The 12,745-nt window shown below is 32.8% G+C and overlaps 1 protein-coding gene across 6 annotated transcripts in view; it reads left to right on the top strand.

Annotated features, from left to right (window-relative positions):
• The window catches only part of NAA15 (N-alpha-acetyltransferase 15, NatA auxiliary subunit), a 113,467-nt gene that overhangs the window by 66,978 nt on the left and 33,744 nt on the right, over window positions 1–12,745 (top strand). For all 6 annotated transcript variants that reach the window (XR_012131563.1, XM_073237034.1, XM_073237032.1 and 3 more), the window contains 8 exons: window positions 1,213–1,366; window positions 3,923–4,042; window positions 5,327–5,422; window positions 5,574–5,680; window positions 7,732–7,804; window positions 10,250–10,419; window positions 11,476–11,628; window positions 12,256–12,384. Coding sequence is in view for 5 of the 6 variants with exons in the window: in XM_073237034.1 (XP_073093135.1) it covers window positions 1,213–1,366; window positions 3,923–4,042; window positions 5,327–5,422; window positions 5,574–5,680; window positions 7,732–7,804; window positions 10,250–10,419; window positions 11,476–11,628; window positions 12,256–12,384 (1,002 nt within the window). In the remaining variant the exon portion in view is untranslated. The remainder of the gene's footprint in view (window positions 1–1,212; window positions 1,367–3,922; window positions 4,043–5,326; window positions 5,423–5,573; window positions 5,681–7,731; window positions 7,805–10,249; window positions 10,420–11,475; window positions 11,629–12,255; window positions 12,385–12,745) is intronic.

Genomic DNA, 12,745 nt, shown 5'->3' with positions numbered 1-12,745 from the left:
AACTAGGTCTGATTTAAATATAATGAAAAAAAAAAGAAGTGTACATAGATTTGCAACTTTTTATTTTGAAATAATTTCAAACTTAAAAAAAGTTGCAAGAATAGTACAGAGAACTGCATATAGGAATTGACTCGTGTAAACTAATTGTTGGTATTTGACACTTGACAATCTCTTAAAACTTACTTTACATTCTCTTCATCTCCTTGTCTATTTACATTTTCTTGGTGAAACATTTGAATGTAATTGTAGACACCATGCCCTTTTATTCTTAAGTGCATCAGTGTGTTATTTCCTAAGAATAACTATACAGTTATCAACTTTATTGGGGATACTATATAGATTATCAAAAAATTAGGTATAACATTGATAGACAGTTATCCAGTCCACAGCTTCATATTCAGAAATTCCTAATTGTCCTGTTTATATCCTTCCTAGGACTCTTTTCCCCTTTTCATTTCAGGATCCAGGTTAGAATCATATGTTATATTTAGTTATAATTTCTCTTCAGTCTCTTTTAATCTGGAAGCTTTGAAGGCTTTCTTTGTATTTGATTACATTGGTACTTTTGAATAGTTCAGTGCTTTCGTAAAATGTTCATCAGTTTGGATTGGATGTTTTCTCATTATTAGATAGAGTTTTGCACTTTTGGTAGGGAACCACAGAAGTGATGTTGAGCCCTTCTCAGTTCATCACGTTAAGAGGTACATGATACCTGTTTGTCCATTTGGTTGCTTGGTTAAGATGGTGTCTGCCAGGTTTCTTCACTATAAACTTGTTATATTTTCTCTTTTCTCTATTTACTTAATAAATGATTTGAGAATGAATAGCCTGTTCATTATCAAATTTTCACCACTGGTTTTAGCATTCATTATGATTCTTGCCTGAATCAGGAATTTAATAATAGTTGTAAAATGGTAGTTCTCTTTATTTTTTCTAAACTTATTGTTTGATATTCTACTGTTAAGTAAGAACTTACCTTTCTCCCCTGTGTATTAACTTATGTAAGGACTTCTGGATTCTTATTCAATGAGATGTAAGTTAATATTGTCATTGTTAGTTGCTCCCTAGACAACATATATTTAGGAGTTTTTAAAAAATGAATTATCGATCAAGTATTATTCTTTAATTTTTCGTATATATTTGAGTGTGTAAACAATTTTCTAATATGAAAACAAAATTCTTACTGTTAGTATTCCTTATATCCATATATAGACATCTCCTGATAAAGTGGATTATGAATATAGTGAACTCCTTTTATATCAGAATCAAGTTCTTCGGGAAGCAGGTCTCTATAGAGAAGCCCTTGAACATCTTTGTACCTATGAAAAGCAGATTTGTGATAAACTTGCTGTAGAAGAAACCAAAGGTATTTTTTTTTGTCATTTATTCTAATTATAATAAAGAGCAAGGCTGAAAAATCTAGTTGCTACTGATAATTGCATGTAATTCATTTTTTTGATGATAGAGTGTATTTATTACTCATACATTTCGAATACTTTGTAATGTGGGAAAAAAACGATATTGTTGATAAAGTTAAAAATAATTGTAACCAATAAAATCATTGAGATGATTCAGTGAAATATTTTACTTTAAATAAAGTATCGTTGATCTGAAAGTATTACAGGCTTTGATCAAAACACAGGAGGCAGTTGCTTAATTTTATAAGACAGTCTCTGTATGGGAAAACATTACAGTTTTCGAAATACTCTTAAGTACATTATTTCATTTGATGCTTTGATAAATGTATTAGTGAGGAAGAATGACAAGATCGATCAAATTTAGATAGGTACACACAATTGACCAAAGGATTTTGGCAATTTGGAAGTCATTGGTGATGTTAAGAGTAGCACTTTCTCGGTATTTGGAATAAGGATGGTAAAAGCACAAACAAAACAAGCAAATTTGAAAGAGATTGAAAGTAGAGGAATTGAAGACGGCATGCATAAATGACTCATATAAGGGATTTTCTTATATAGGGAAACAGATATTGGGTAGTGGTGGATGAAATGAGATACAAGATCAAAAGAAGTATTTTCACAGCATGTGCATATGCTCACTGGAGAATAATCGAGTAAAAACAATATTTGATAAAGTAAAGAAGATGTGATCTGGTGGATAAGTTGAAGAATTTTCCTTAGGTAACAACATGAATAGTTCATCTACAGTAACAAGAGATGGCAGAGTATATGGGCAACTAAGTGTGTAGATAAATATAGTTAGGATTTCCAAGTTCTCTTCTAATTGCTTCCATTTTCTTAGTGAAATAGAAAATAGAGCCATCAGTTCATTCAACAAAATATGTTTTGAATACACACAGTGAGTCAGGTATTGGGGACAAGGTAAAGGCATTGGTGATCAGGGGAGGGAGGGGTCAAGAAAATTTGGGAAATTCCTAGAGTGGGTAAATGGACAAAGTTAGGCAGAAAGTTTATTGTTAATTCCCATACCAACCACTTCCTTCTACAAAGAAACGAGACAAAATTAAGGGAAGGAAATGGTGAACGATTGTGGTGTAGGGAAGAAAAGTTGCAGGATATTTTTTATTTTCTTGGTGAATTAGGCTTTTGGTTAGTGTAGAGCAGGTTTTCAGCTTCAGCACTATTGATATTTTGGGACCAAGTTGTGGATGGAAGTCTCCTGCATGTTGGAGAATATTTAGCAGCTTCCCTAGCTGCTACCTATCAGATCCCAAGTAGCATCCACATCCCTTACTTCTACAACCAAAAAATGTCTGCAGGTATTGCCAAGTGTCCACTGGGCACTTGGTTGAGAACGACTGGTGTAGACTTTCATATGGGCTTTGTAGCCAAATGCTTGAGTTCAATTCCTGACTCCAGTGTGAACTATCTGAAAGATTCTGAGCAAGTTTACTTAAGTTGTCTCTGCTTTAAAATGATAAAAATTATAGTCACCTATCTCATAGTGTTTTAAGAGTTGAGTTAATGCATGTGAAACATTTGAAAATCACTGGCACAGAGTGAATACTCAGTAAGTATTAGTTTTTATTATCTGATGAAAACAAAGGGTGCAAAGATGAAGTCATCATTTGAAAATAATACCTTTGGTAAATGGAAACCCATTAAGGATAAGGAAAAGCATTCCTGGGCAGTGTTTGGGACTTATTTGAGTTTGGAGCTTATGTTTCTAGTGAAACCAGTGCCTCTTTCTATTCATCTGACAACTTGCTTCCTTTTATGAGAAGGTGTTGAGTTTTTAGCAATTGGGGTGGCATATTCCAAGCCTTAAGATTAATAAACAAGGAAGCCTAGGTTTTGAGATTGATTTTGGTATTTGGGGTTGCTCATGTTATTCAGGGTTGCAATTGGTCATGCGGCCCAGAGAAAACAAGCAATGAGTCTGAGTTGTTGGAAGGCCTGAAGAAAAGGAGATGGTTTTTCTCTAAGGTTGAAAGGATTACTGAGACAACAGTAAGAAAGACAGGACAGTTAGGCATAAAGCAAGATGCTTATTTGGTAGTTGGAAGAGAGAAAAAGCAGGTTTTGACTGTGGTCATGGTTATGGTCTGCTCTAGCAGAATCATGTTATAGTTGTTTAAAGGTTCATAAGGCAAGGAGGGTATTGGATTAAGTCATTAATTTGGAGGTCGAAATTGTATGATGTCAGGAATAATAGTTTGCTGACTAGTCAGTGAATTTGGGAAGGTGGCCTGGAATTAGACAAATGCCTGAATAAATTGAGGATGTGATAAAAATGATATTTCTAAATATCAACTTCAGGAAAGGAAAGACAATAAAATAACAAGGGAAATAGTCTTGTTTGAAGGGAACTGAGAATTCAGAAAGATGTCAAATCCATTTATTTCCCAACATTGAAGAGATTTTAAGAGAAAGTTTGAAGAAAAGTCAAAAGTATATATATTCAAAAGTTGATTTTAGTTAATTTGATTTTTTTTTTTAATCAGGGGAACTTCTGTTGCAATTATGTCGTTTGGAAGATGCAGCTGATGTTTATAGAGGGTTACAAGAGAGAAATCCTGAAAACTGGGCCTATTACAAAGGTTTGGAAAAGGCACTCAATCCAGGTAGTACTGTTTAAGGCTTACTAAGTTTAAATTGCTTTTGTTAATATGTATCTTATTAATCTATTGAAAAGCATAACTAGAAAAATAGTGGTTAATCTGAATACAAAAGTGCATTTGCAAACTTCATTTAATATGGCACAGATTTTCTGAAACCTGTCTTCTACAAATAGAAATCGTTCACAAGAGAATTTGAGAAACAACTTATAGACATACACAGATGCATGGCAACATAAAAAACATGAAAGGGAAATTTCCACTGACAGAAAAGGAGACAGCCCCCTAAACGGAAGAAGCAAGCATAACTTCTGTTGTAACCTGTGGCTACAGTAGAGTATCCTGCCAGGGGCACGCAAATGTAGTTAAGCTGAAAGAGCAGCACTGTTTCCTATGTAGGGAATGGGACTAAATTTTCCTCACCCCAAAAAACTTGCTTCTCCCTCCTGCCCCCATGGCCCTCATCATTGTCTTCCGTGAATGTGACCTACTGGTAAGGACAGACCCAGAAACATATCTTATGCAAAGCAGGCAGGGTCCTTACTTAGCCAAGATGATTTGATTTGAAGCTGTTTTCCTTAAGACAACAAAGAATATGATATTCTTCTAGTAATACCAGCGCAGGAATAGTAATCAGTACCAGCCAAAGGGAAAATAGAGATGATGGAGGAACCTAAGATCCAGAGAGGAAATTGCAGCTATGAAATATGAATAGTTATGAAGAAGTACCATTGAGGAGTCTGGGAAGTGGAAAACCTACTTACTGACATAAAAGCCTAACAGATTGAAGAGAAGAGAGGCCACAACTGAGGAGAAATTAGTAATTTAACTGAGAAAAGCTCTCAACTGATAGTAAAAGAGAAAATATAAATACAGAGAAAAGAAAGATAGGGGATGGATTCAGAAGCTCTAAAATAAGTCAGAGGAGAGGAGTTAGAGAAGGACAGACTAAAGAAAATAGTGGAGAAGCCATATACGGAAACATAATGACCGAGCCTTTCTGTGAACTTAAAAGAGTGAGTAAAGTAGTCCACAGATTTTGAAAGGTTACCTAAAGCAGACGAAGATAAGATTATGTATTTCACGTGAATATAGGCATTTAAAATATGAAAATATTAGAAGAAAATACTCTAAAATGATTGTTGATATATTAAGTGGATTTAAATGATTTTCTAACCATCTTCAGGTTTTCTGTTGAATGTAATTCTGACATACTTTAAGACATTTGAAATTTGCTAGAAAAATATGCAAGTTATAATTACACATAAAAATAACTTCTTTTGTCTGCAGCTAATATGTTAGAACGACTAAAAATTTATGAGGAGGCCTGGACTAAATATCCAAGGGGGCTGGTTCCAAGAAGACTGCCATTAAACTTTCTATCTGGTAAGTGAGAATTACTGACAAGGAGTGAAAATGATGTTAAGCTTTTCCAGTTTCTTGGTTTTAACTATATGAGTATGCATGTTACGTTTAAAGTATGCACTGTTAGCATTGTCTAGCTAAATGTAAGGCAACAGAATTTTTTTCTTCTAAGGTGAGAAGTTTAAAGAGTGTTTGGATAAGTTTCTGAGGATGAACTTCAGCAAGGGTTGTCCACCAGTCTTCAATACTTTGAGGTCATTATACAAAGATAAAGAAAAGGTAAAGCAAAATAACATTATTTTTTGTATGATTTCTTTGCTTGGTATTTGGAAAAACTGATGCTTGATTATCTTTACATATAGTGTACATTTTGTGAATCTGGTATCAGTCATCCTTGCAGTTTAGGGCTTTTGTGCCACTTGTTGCCTTTTCATCCTCTTCTCTCTTTAGCTAATTAACTTAGTGCTTACTTGTTTTCTCTGTCTTTTGTTTCTGCTCTATACTTTAGTGAGTCAGTGTAGGTATGAAAAGTTGATAAGTGATTTCTTCAGTATTTCCCCTAATCCCTGTTCCTGGTGAAAGTCAGAAGTGGTTTTTTTTTTAAAAACAAATTTTAGCTTAGTAATCTTCCTCCTTTTTTATTTGGTAGAAAAAGTATTCTGTCAGAAGAGTTTGTTCGCTGTCCCTGCAAGTCAGCTTAACTCTTTCAGCTATGTATTGTAATATTCATAATGCTAATTAAGAGGGTGTTTTAATCTTAGATTATTTTGCTTGTAAACATAGTGTTGTACAATGTCAACACATGTTGGTTGGATTAAAAAAATTAGGTACAGTGAAAAATCAAAGGTGGAACAATGTAAACTTGCTAAACACTTCAACCTGAAGCACATAAAGTACACTTATTTGCCAGTCTTTCTTTGAGAAGCCCAAGGTAGAGGCTTTGTTGATGACTTTCACTTTTTTTTTCTTGAATAAATCACATCATAAAATGCGGTCTGTTTTTCCAGTTACAGTGAAGTGAGAACTTGATGCTTGTGAAGCAGCCTTTATTGTAGACTGCTGTGTACACACACACACACACACACACACACACACATTTTTTTAATTGAAGTATTGTTGATATACAATCTTATATTGGTTTCAAATGTACAACACAGTGGTTCAGCCATTACCTGTATTATTAAATCCGGTCTAGTGCAGTTACTATCTATCAATATAGAAAGATGTTACAGAGTCACTGACTGTATTCTCGATGTACTACTGTGCCTGTGACCAACTTATATTGTGACTCCTATATTTTTACAATATTTTTCTCTTTATGTTGTCTCATTTAAACCTGAACTGATTAAAAATATCTAATAATTTATCCTTGAGTCTTTCCACAGTATTCAACTTGAAACAGATCTTTCTTTTTGTTCTCATCTTTAATTTACATAATAGTGAATTGAATTCTGCACTGATGATAATAAATGCAACTGGTTGAAACAGGTTTGGGAAAGCAACACTCTTAGTGAGCATGTAGCTCCACTTGTGGGAGCAGAAGACATGGGCATAGCAGAATAACCCAGCCATTAGTGATGTTGTGGTCCTCAGTTTCTGAGGTTATGCAGAGAGCTCGTGGTAATCTCTTGAGTCAATTGAGGTCATATAAGAGAGCTTCTACAGTAACAAATCCATTATATATGGATTAAGCAAAGAGGGGAATTAATAAATTAAAAATATATACAGATCTCTTACGAAACCAGAAGTAAGTAGTGTTGTCAGGACTCAAGAGAAGCAAGAACCTAGACAGCCACTCATTCTCTGGACCTCAGAAACCCACCTGCTGTTCCATGTTTCAGCTTTACTAATGCTTTCTCCTAGATTATGAAATTGAGTGCTGATGCTGTCATCTATTTGCTGAAGTTCTTTTTTCATATAGTGTTTAATTCTTGATTTGTAAATAGTAGATGTTAACTGTGGGTGTCATTTATGTGAATTGAGATAAAAATGAAGATAAAAATCATCCACAGCATTACCTCTTATCCAACCTTTTCCTGATTTCTAGTTCAGCTTGATGCATTATTTTCTGGTAGGAAAAGGAGTTACCAGTAAGTTGGTAGAAAGTTGTGTCTTAATACATACCTTCAAAAACATACAGTGTACTTGCTTTTAAGTCTTTATATTTAGGTTAAGAGGTTTATAAAAAGGTGTGCTTGTGTGTATTTGTGTGTGTGTGTGTGTGTGTTGGAATAATGTTTATTTAGCCCTTTAATAGTAAATAACACATTTTTCACAATAATAGTAACTCTCCATATTTTTTATTAAAGTGCTTGTGTATTTGTACCTAGGTGGCAATCATAGAAGAATTAGTAGTAGGTTATGAAACCTCTCTAAAAAGCTGCCGATTATTTCACCCCAATGGTAAGTGCTCAAGTTCTGTGTTTTAAAAACATCTTGAAAATTTTATGTATTATGAAGTTCTTAATCAGAAGGTCAGTAAACATCTACAAAACTAGATGTAATAGTGTAATGATCCTCCATTTACCCATCACCAGCTTCAGTAATTTTTAACTCATGGCCACACTTATTTTATCCATTTTCTTTACTTCCCTTTACTCCCATATTATTCTGAAGGAAGTCTCCTCACACCATTTTATCCATGAGTATTTTAGTGTTTTAAAGATCATAACCATAATATCATCATCACACCTGAACATTAATACTCTGTTAATAACAAAGGAAAAGAGTCCATGCTGACATTTCCAGTTACCTTACAAACACCATTTTTTCTCTTGTTTTTGAAGTTCTTTTCAAAATACAGATGAAATCTATATTTTGAGTTTGGTTGATATGTTTCTTAACTCTCTTTTAATTTGTAGGTTTTCTCTCCATCTCTTTGTTAAGAAAACTAGTTTTTTCTTGAGTTTTTTTATAGTCAAGATATTACTGAATGTACTTTCATGTTGTTAACATGTTAATCCTCTGTCCTCTGATTTTGTTATAAATTGATACTTGGATGTAGATCTGTGCTGTCTAGCTTCATAGCTGAAGCCTCTTGTAACTAGTAAAATATATATATAACTTTAATAAAATAAAAAATTCAATTCCTTAGTTGCAGTAGCCACATTTCAAGTGCTGCTCAGTAGACATGTAAGGCTTTTGCCAACCATATTGGACAGGCAGAACATTCCTATCATTGCAGAAACTTTTAATGTAAAGAACAGACAGGTCTGACTAGGTGCTTGAAGAGTTTCAGCTCCTTCTGGCTGTTTGCTTTTTGTTTTGTTTTAAATATAAAAGGGGTGAGTAAGATTATTTCACAGATAGTAGTATGTTCTTCCATCAAGAGGTGTGCTGTTATTTTTTTTATATGTTAGCAACTGTTAGGAATTACAAACTGGTGATATTCTGTCATTCATTTTTTATTATCTTAAAAGAGAAACTTCCCCTCATCTCTTATCTACTTATCTAATATTTCAGTTTGTATAGGAAAAGAAAGATAAATGATGCTTTATCTCCCCCTGCTTCTTCTGTGTTTTTTTGTTCTTTACTAGTTTTCAAAATAATGAATTGGTTTAGTAGCATCTTTCAAAGATGGCCAATACACATTTTAAAGGTATTACTATGAATTCATGGATTCAAACATACTTTTAAAGCATTGCAGTTTCAAATGGTCCAGCCTTCACACATAGAAGTTGATAGCTTCATTGCAGTTTGGTATGACAGGATACTCCAGTTCATCTAATGTGCTGCCCAGAGTACACCTGGAATCAATTGTGTTTCCCAAGAAGCCCTGATTGTCAGGGTGGGGAAGACCAGTATGAGACCTCTGGTGCTCATTGCTATTGCGTTGATTATTGTTTCTAGGCCTCAAAGATTAATTTTAGTACTTTTTAGAAGGCATTACCATGATTTCATTGGTTAATCATCATGATGTTCCTTTGATTATCAGCATTTTCCTACTATTTTACAAATGTGGAAGAGGTTCAATGACATGCCCAAGAATATGCAGCACTTTAGTTGCAGATCAGATCGGGAGTTGGTGAGTTCCACTCCTATTATTTGTCCACTGAGCCATCCTACTTTACTAGGATAAAAATAAGCAATCTTGCTTTCTTTGAAAGCAAATAACAATTCTCAGATTTTAGATGTATGTCTTTAAAAAGCATTTTTAAATGTATGGGTTATATATCTGACTCACACGTTCTCTTATGAGTAGATAAAGGTTAAATTATGAACTATAATATAAAATAAACATTTTTATCTAATTTCTTGGGTATAGTTTTTATTCAATCTAAATTATGCATTGTTGCATATTCAACATAATATTAAAATATATTGAGAATATTAAAATCATTAAAATTCAGAATAACCATATCGACAAATATATTTATGTATAATGTAGTACATTAGCTAGAAACCCTACTGAACAGGCCCTTTTTTTTAAAAAAACCTCATATTAATGGAAAATTTCTTGCAATTCCCTTTTTTCCCCATCATAAATAACAACCTGATCGATACACTCTCATAGTTCTCATACAACTTCTCTCCCCCAACTCCTTTTATTTCCTTTTTAGGTTATTTGTTATATCTTTGATCCCATTTATCTGCCTTATTTATTATATAAGGTTCTTACTAAACATAATGCATTATGCTAGGGGCTGTATTGCTACAGAAGAGAAAGCATGGCCCCTTCCAAAGATCTTAAACATTTAGGGATGGTTTTATAGTTAGATGGATATATAATGTTCAGATTACTTTCCTTATTAATAAAGAGAGCCATTTTGTTGTGGTTACTCTCTTAATACATGTAATGACTAACCTTGGTTTCTTTCCTCCTCTCTCCCCATCCCCAACTTCTTAAAGATGATGGAAAAGAGGAGCCACCAACCACATTACTTTGGGTCCAGTACTACTTGGCACAGCATTATGACAAAATTGGTCAGCCATCTATTGCTCTGGAATACATAAATACTGCTATTGAAAGTACACCTACATTGATAGAACTCTTTCTTGTGAAAGCTAAAATCTATAAGGTAAAAATCTTTCCCTCTTTTTCTTGTAATGAGACTCCTAAAAATTTTTCCTGTAATTTATAGATTCTAAAAGCTGTAAGAAAAATGACATATTTTGATGGCTCATAAAACATGGAGTAACAAGTATAGTACATTTCTCAATCTGATTATTTTTAGACTTGTCATGGTCATTTACATTCACACATACACATAATGTTTGGGTATTTTCTTGATTTTAAGTAATTATAGATAATGAAAAGTGATTATATTTGCTATGAAATGTTTTTTCTATTAATATTTGAATATGATTATCAGTATCTGGTAATCTTAATGAAATGAAACTGAAGATTCTATGAATTCATCATGCTGTTATCTCTCTTGCTTTTGCAACTTTTGGGTCCTGCTTGAGATCTCCTGTCATATTCACTAGCAGCAACTTAAAAGTTGATTCTTCTCTATCTTAATACAAATACAATTTAGTTAAAAGCTCTTGGAGAAAAGATTGTAAACCAATAATTTATTTATCAAAATATAGTAAATAAAACACTTTTCAAAGCCAGTTTATGCTCATTAGATTTGTGGCTTTGCCAAATGGTCTAGTTAGGTGAATTAGAATGAGGATCATGGTAGAATGCCTATTAATGGTCCAAATCAGCAATATTTCCGTGGTTCCTTGGGAGTAGAAATTTAACCATTCCTTTGCTTTTTTTTAATGACCTTTACATTGAACTATATTGTTCAGACTTAAAGCTTTTGATCATTGTTTTTTCTTTGATTCAAGCATCATTTTTGAGTATTCACTATGTGTGAGGCACTGTTATAGATAATGAAGTTATAACAGTAGAAAAAATTACCTATAACTAGTCTTCACTATCAGAGAGCTTATATTTTACATGGCCAGAAAGGTATCAGAGTTTATATTATGCTAAAATATATGCATCTACATTGTTTAGGGTCTTGAGAGTCAGAATACCTTTTCTTCCATTTGTGTTTTAATTATTTATCAATAGGTAACTAATTACCTGCATAGTAAAACTAGCATGCTGACTGGTTTATTTTGCTTTTCTGTCATTTAAGCATGCTGGGAATATTAAAGAAGCTGCGAGGTGGATGGATGAGGCTCAGGCCTTGGACACAGCAGACAGATTTATCAACTCCAAATGTGCAAAATATATGCTAAAAGCCAATCTGATAAAAGAGGCTGAAGAAATGTGCTCAAAATTTACAAGGGTTTGTATAACTAGTGTTCTTATAAATAAACAGCTGAAACTTGATATACCTTGCTTATTTTCAGTTTGTTTCTGATATTTCTAATATCAAAATAGTCATAATTTTAATTAAATTGCCTTATCAGAAAAAATGAAATAAATATTAGTATTAAACATTTTATTTTTAGATGGGTATACAATGGATTTTGAAACTTATATTGACTTATATTGACATATATATAAACTTATATAAACATATATATTATATGTATATACTTATATATACATATATAAACTTATAAACTTATATTGACAAACTATGTATTGACATACAGATTAAATTTTTAGGTTTGAAGGGAATATTGATCAAGTACCTGTTAGGTTCTAGTGTTCTATTTCTCAGGTTACTCCCCAGCCACAGTTATATAGATCTTTTGATTAATCATTACAAAAGTACTTTTTTAGTGGTTAGAAATATAATTCCAGTCTATTTCACATGTTAACTGTTGTTATTCCACAAATAGTTAAGAAAATAGAAAATAATTTCCGAAGAATTCAGGTCAATTCACCATCTTTCCCTTCTTAAATCCTATGGTGGAATAATATAATTAGTAAGAATCATCCTAAATATATGTGATTTTTCATATAGGAAGGAACATCAGCAGTAGAGAATTTGAATGAAATGCAATGCATGTGGTTCCAGACAGAATGTGCCCAGGCTTATAAGGCAATGAATAAATTTGGTGAAGCACTTAAGAAATGTCATGAGATTGAGAGAGTAAGTACCCTATAATGTATGAGTTTCTCATTTTATCCTGTTACATGTTGATGGTTTTAGGCAAATCTTAAGAGTTTTTACTTCTCTCCATCTTTATAATTCACAGGGATTTCAAAATATAAGTATTTACATTTTTCAGTTATTTTAATGGAAATATACTACATTTTCAGTAGACTTCCCTTTCAGCAGACTTTTCATTCTCCACTCTTCCTCTAAGAATTCATATAAAAAAGTTTTTGGAAAGTTTGTATCTTGGCTACATTTACATTGACTTTTAATGTTTCTTTCAAATTGCTGCTAATTTTCAAATAATTTTTAATAATTTCTTTCAAATTTCAGTAATATATACAAAGCTCTTCAT

Source organism: Manis javanica, chromosome 5 (assembly GCF_040802235.1).
Source record: "Manis javanica isolate MJ-LG chromosome 5, MJ_LKY, whole genome shotgun sequence".
In the NCBI taxonomy this organism is placed as follows: domain Eukaryota; kingdom Metazoa; phylum Chordata; class Mammalia; order Pholidota; family Manidae; genus Manis; species Manis javanica.
The sequence above is the reverse complement of the archived record's forward strand: the minus strand, read 5'-3'. Positions and strand labels throughout refer to the sequence as shown.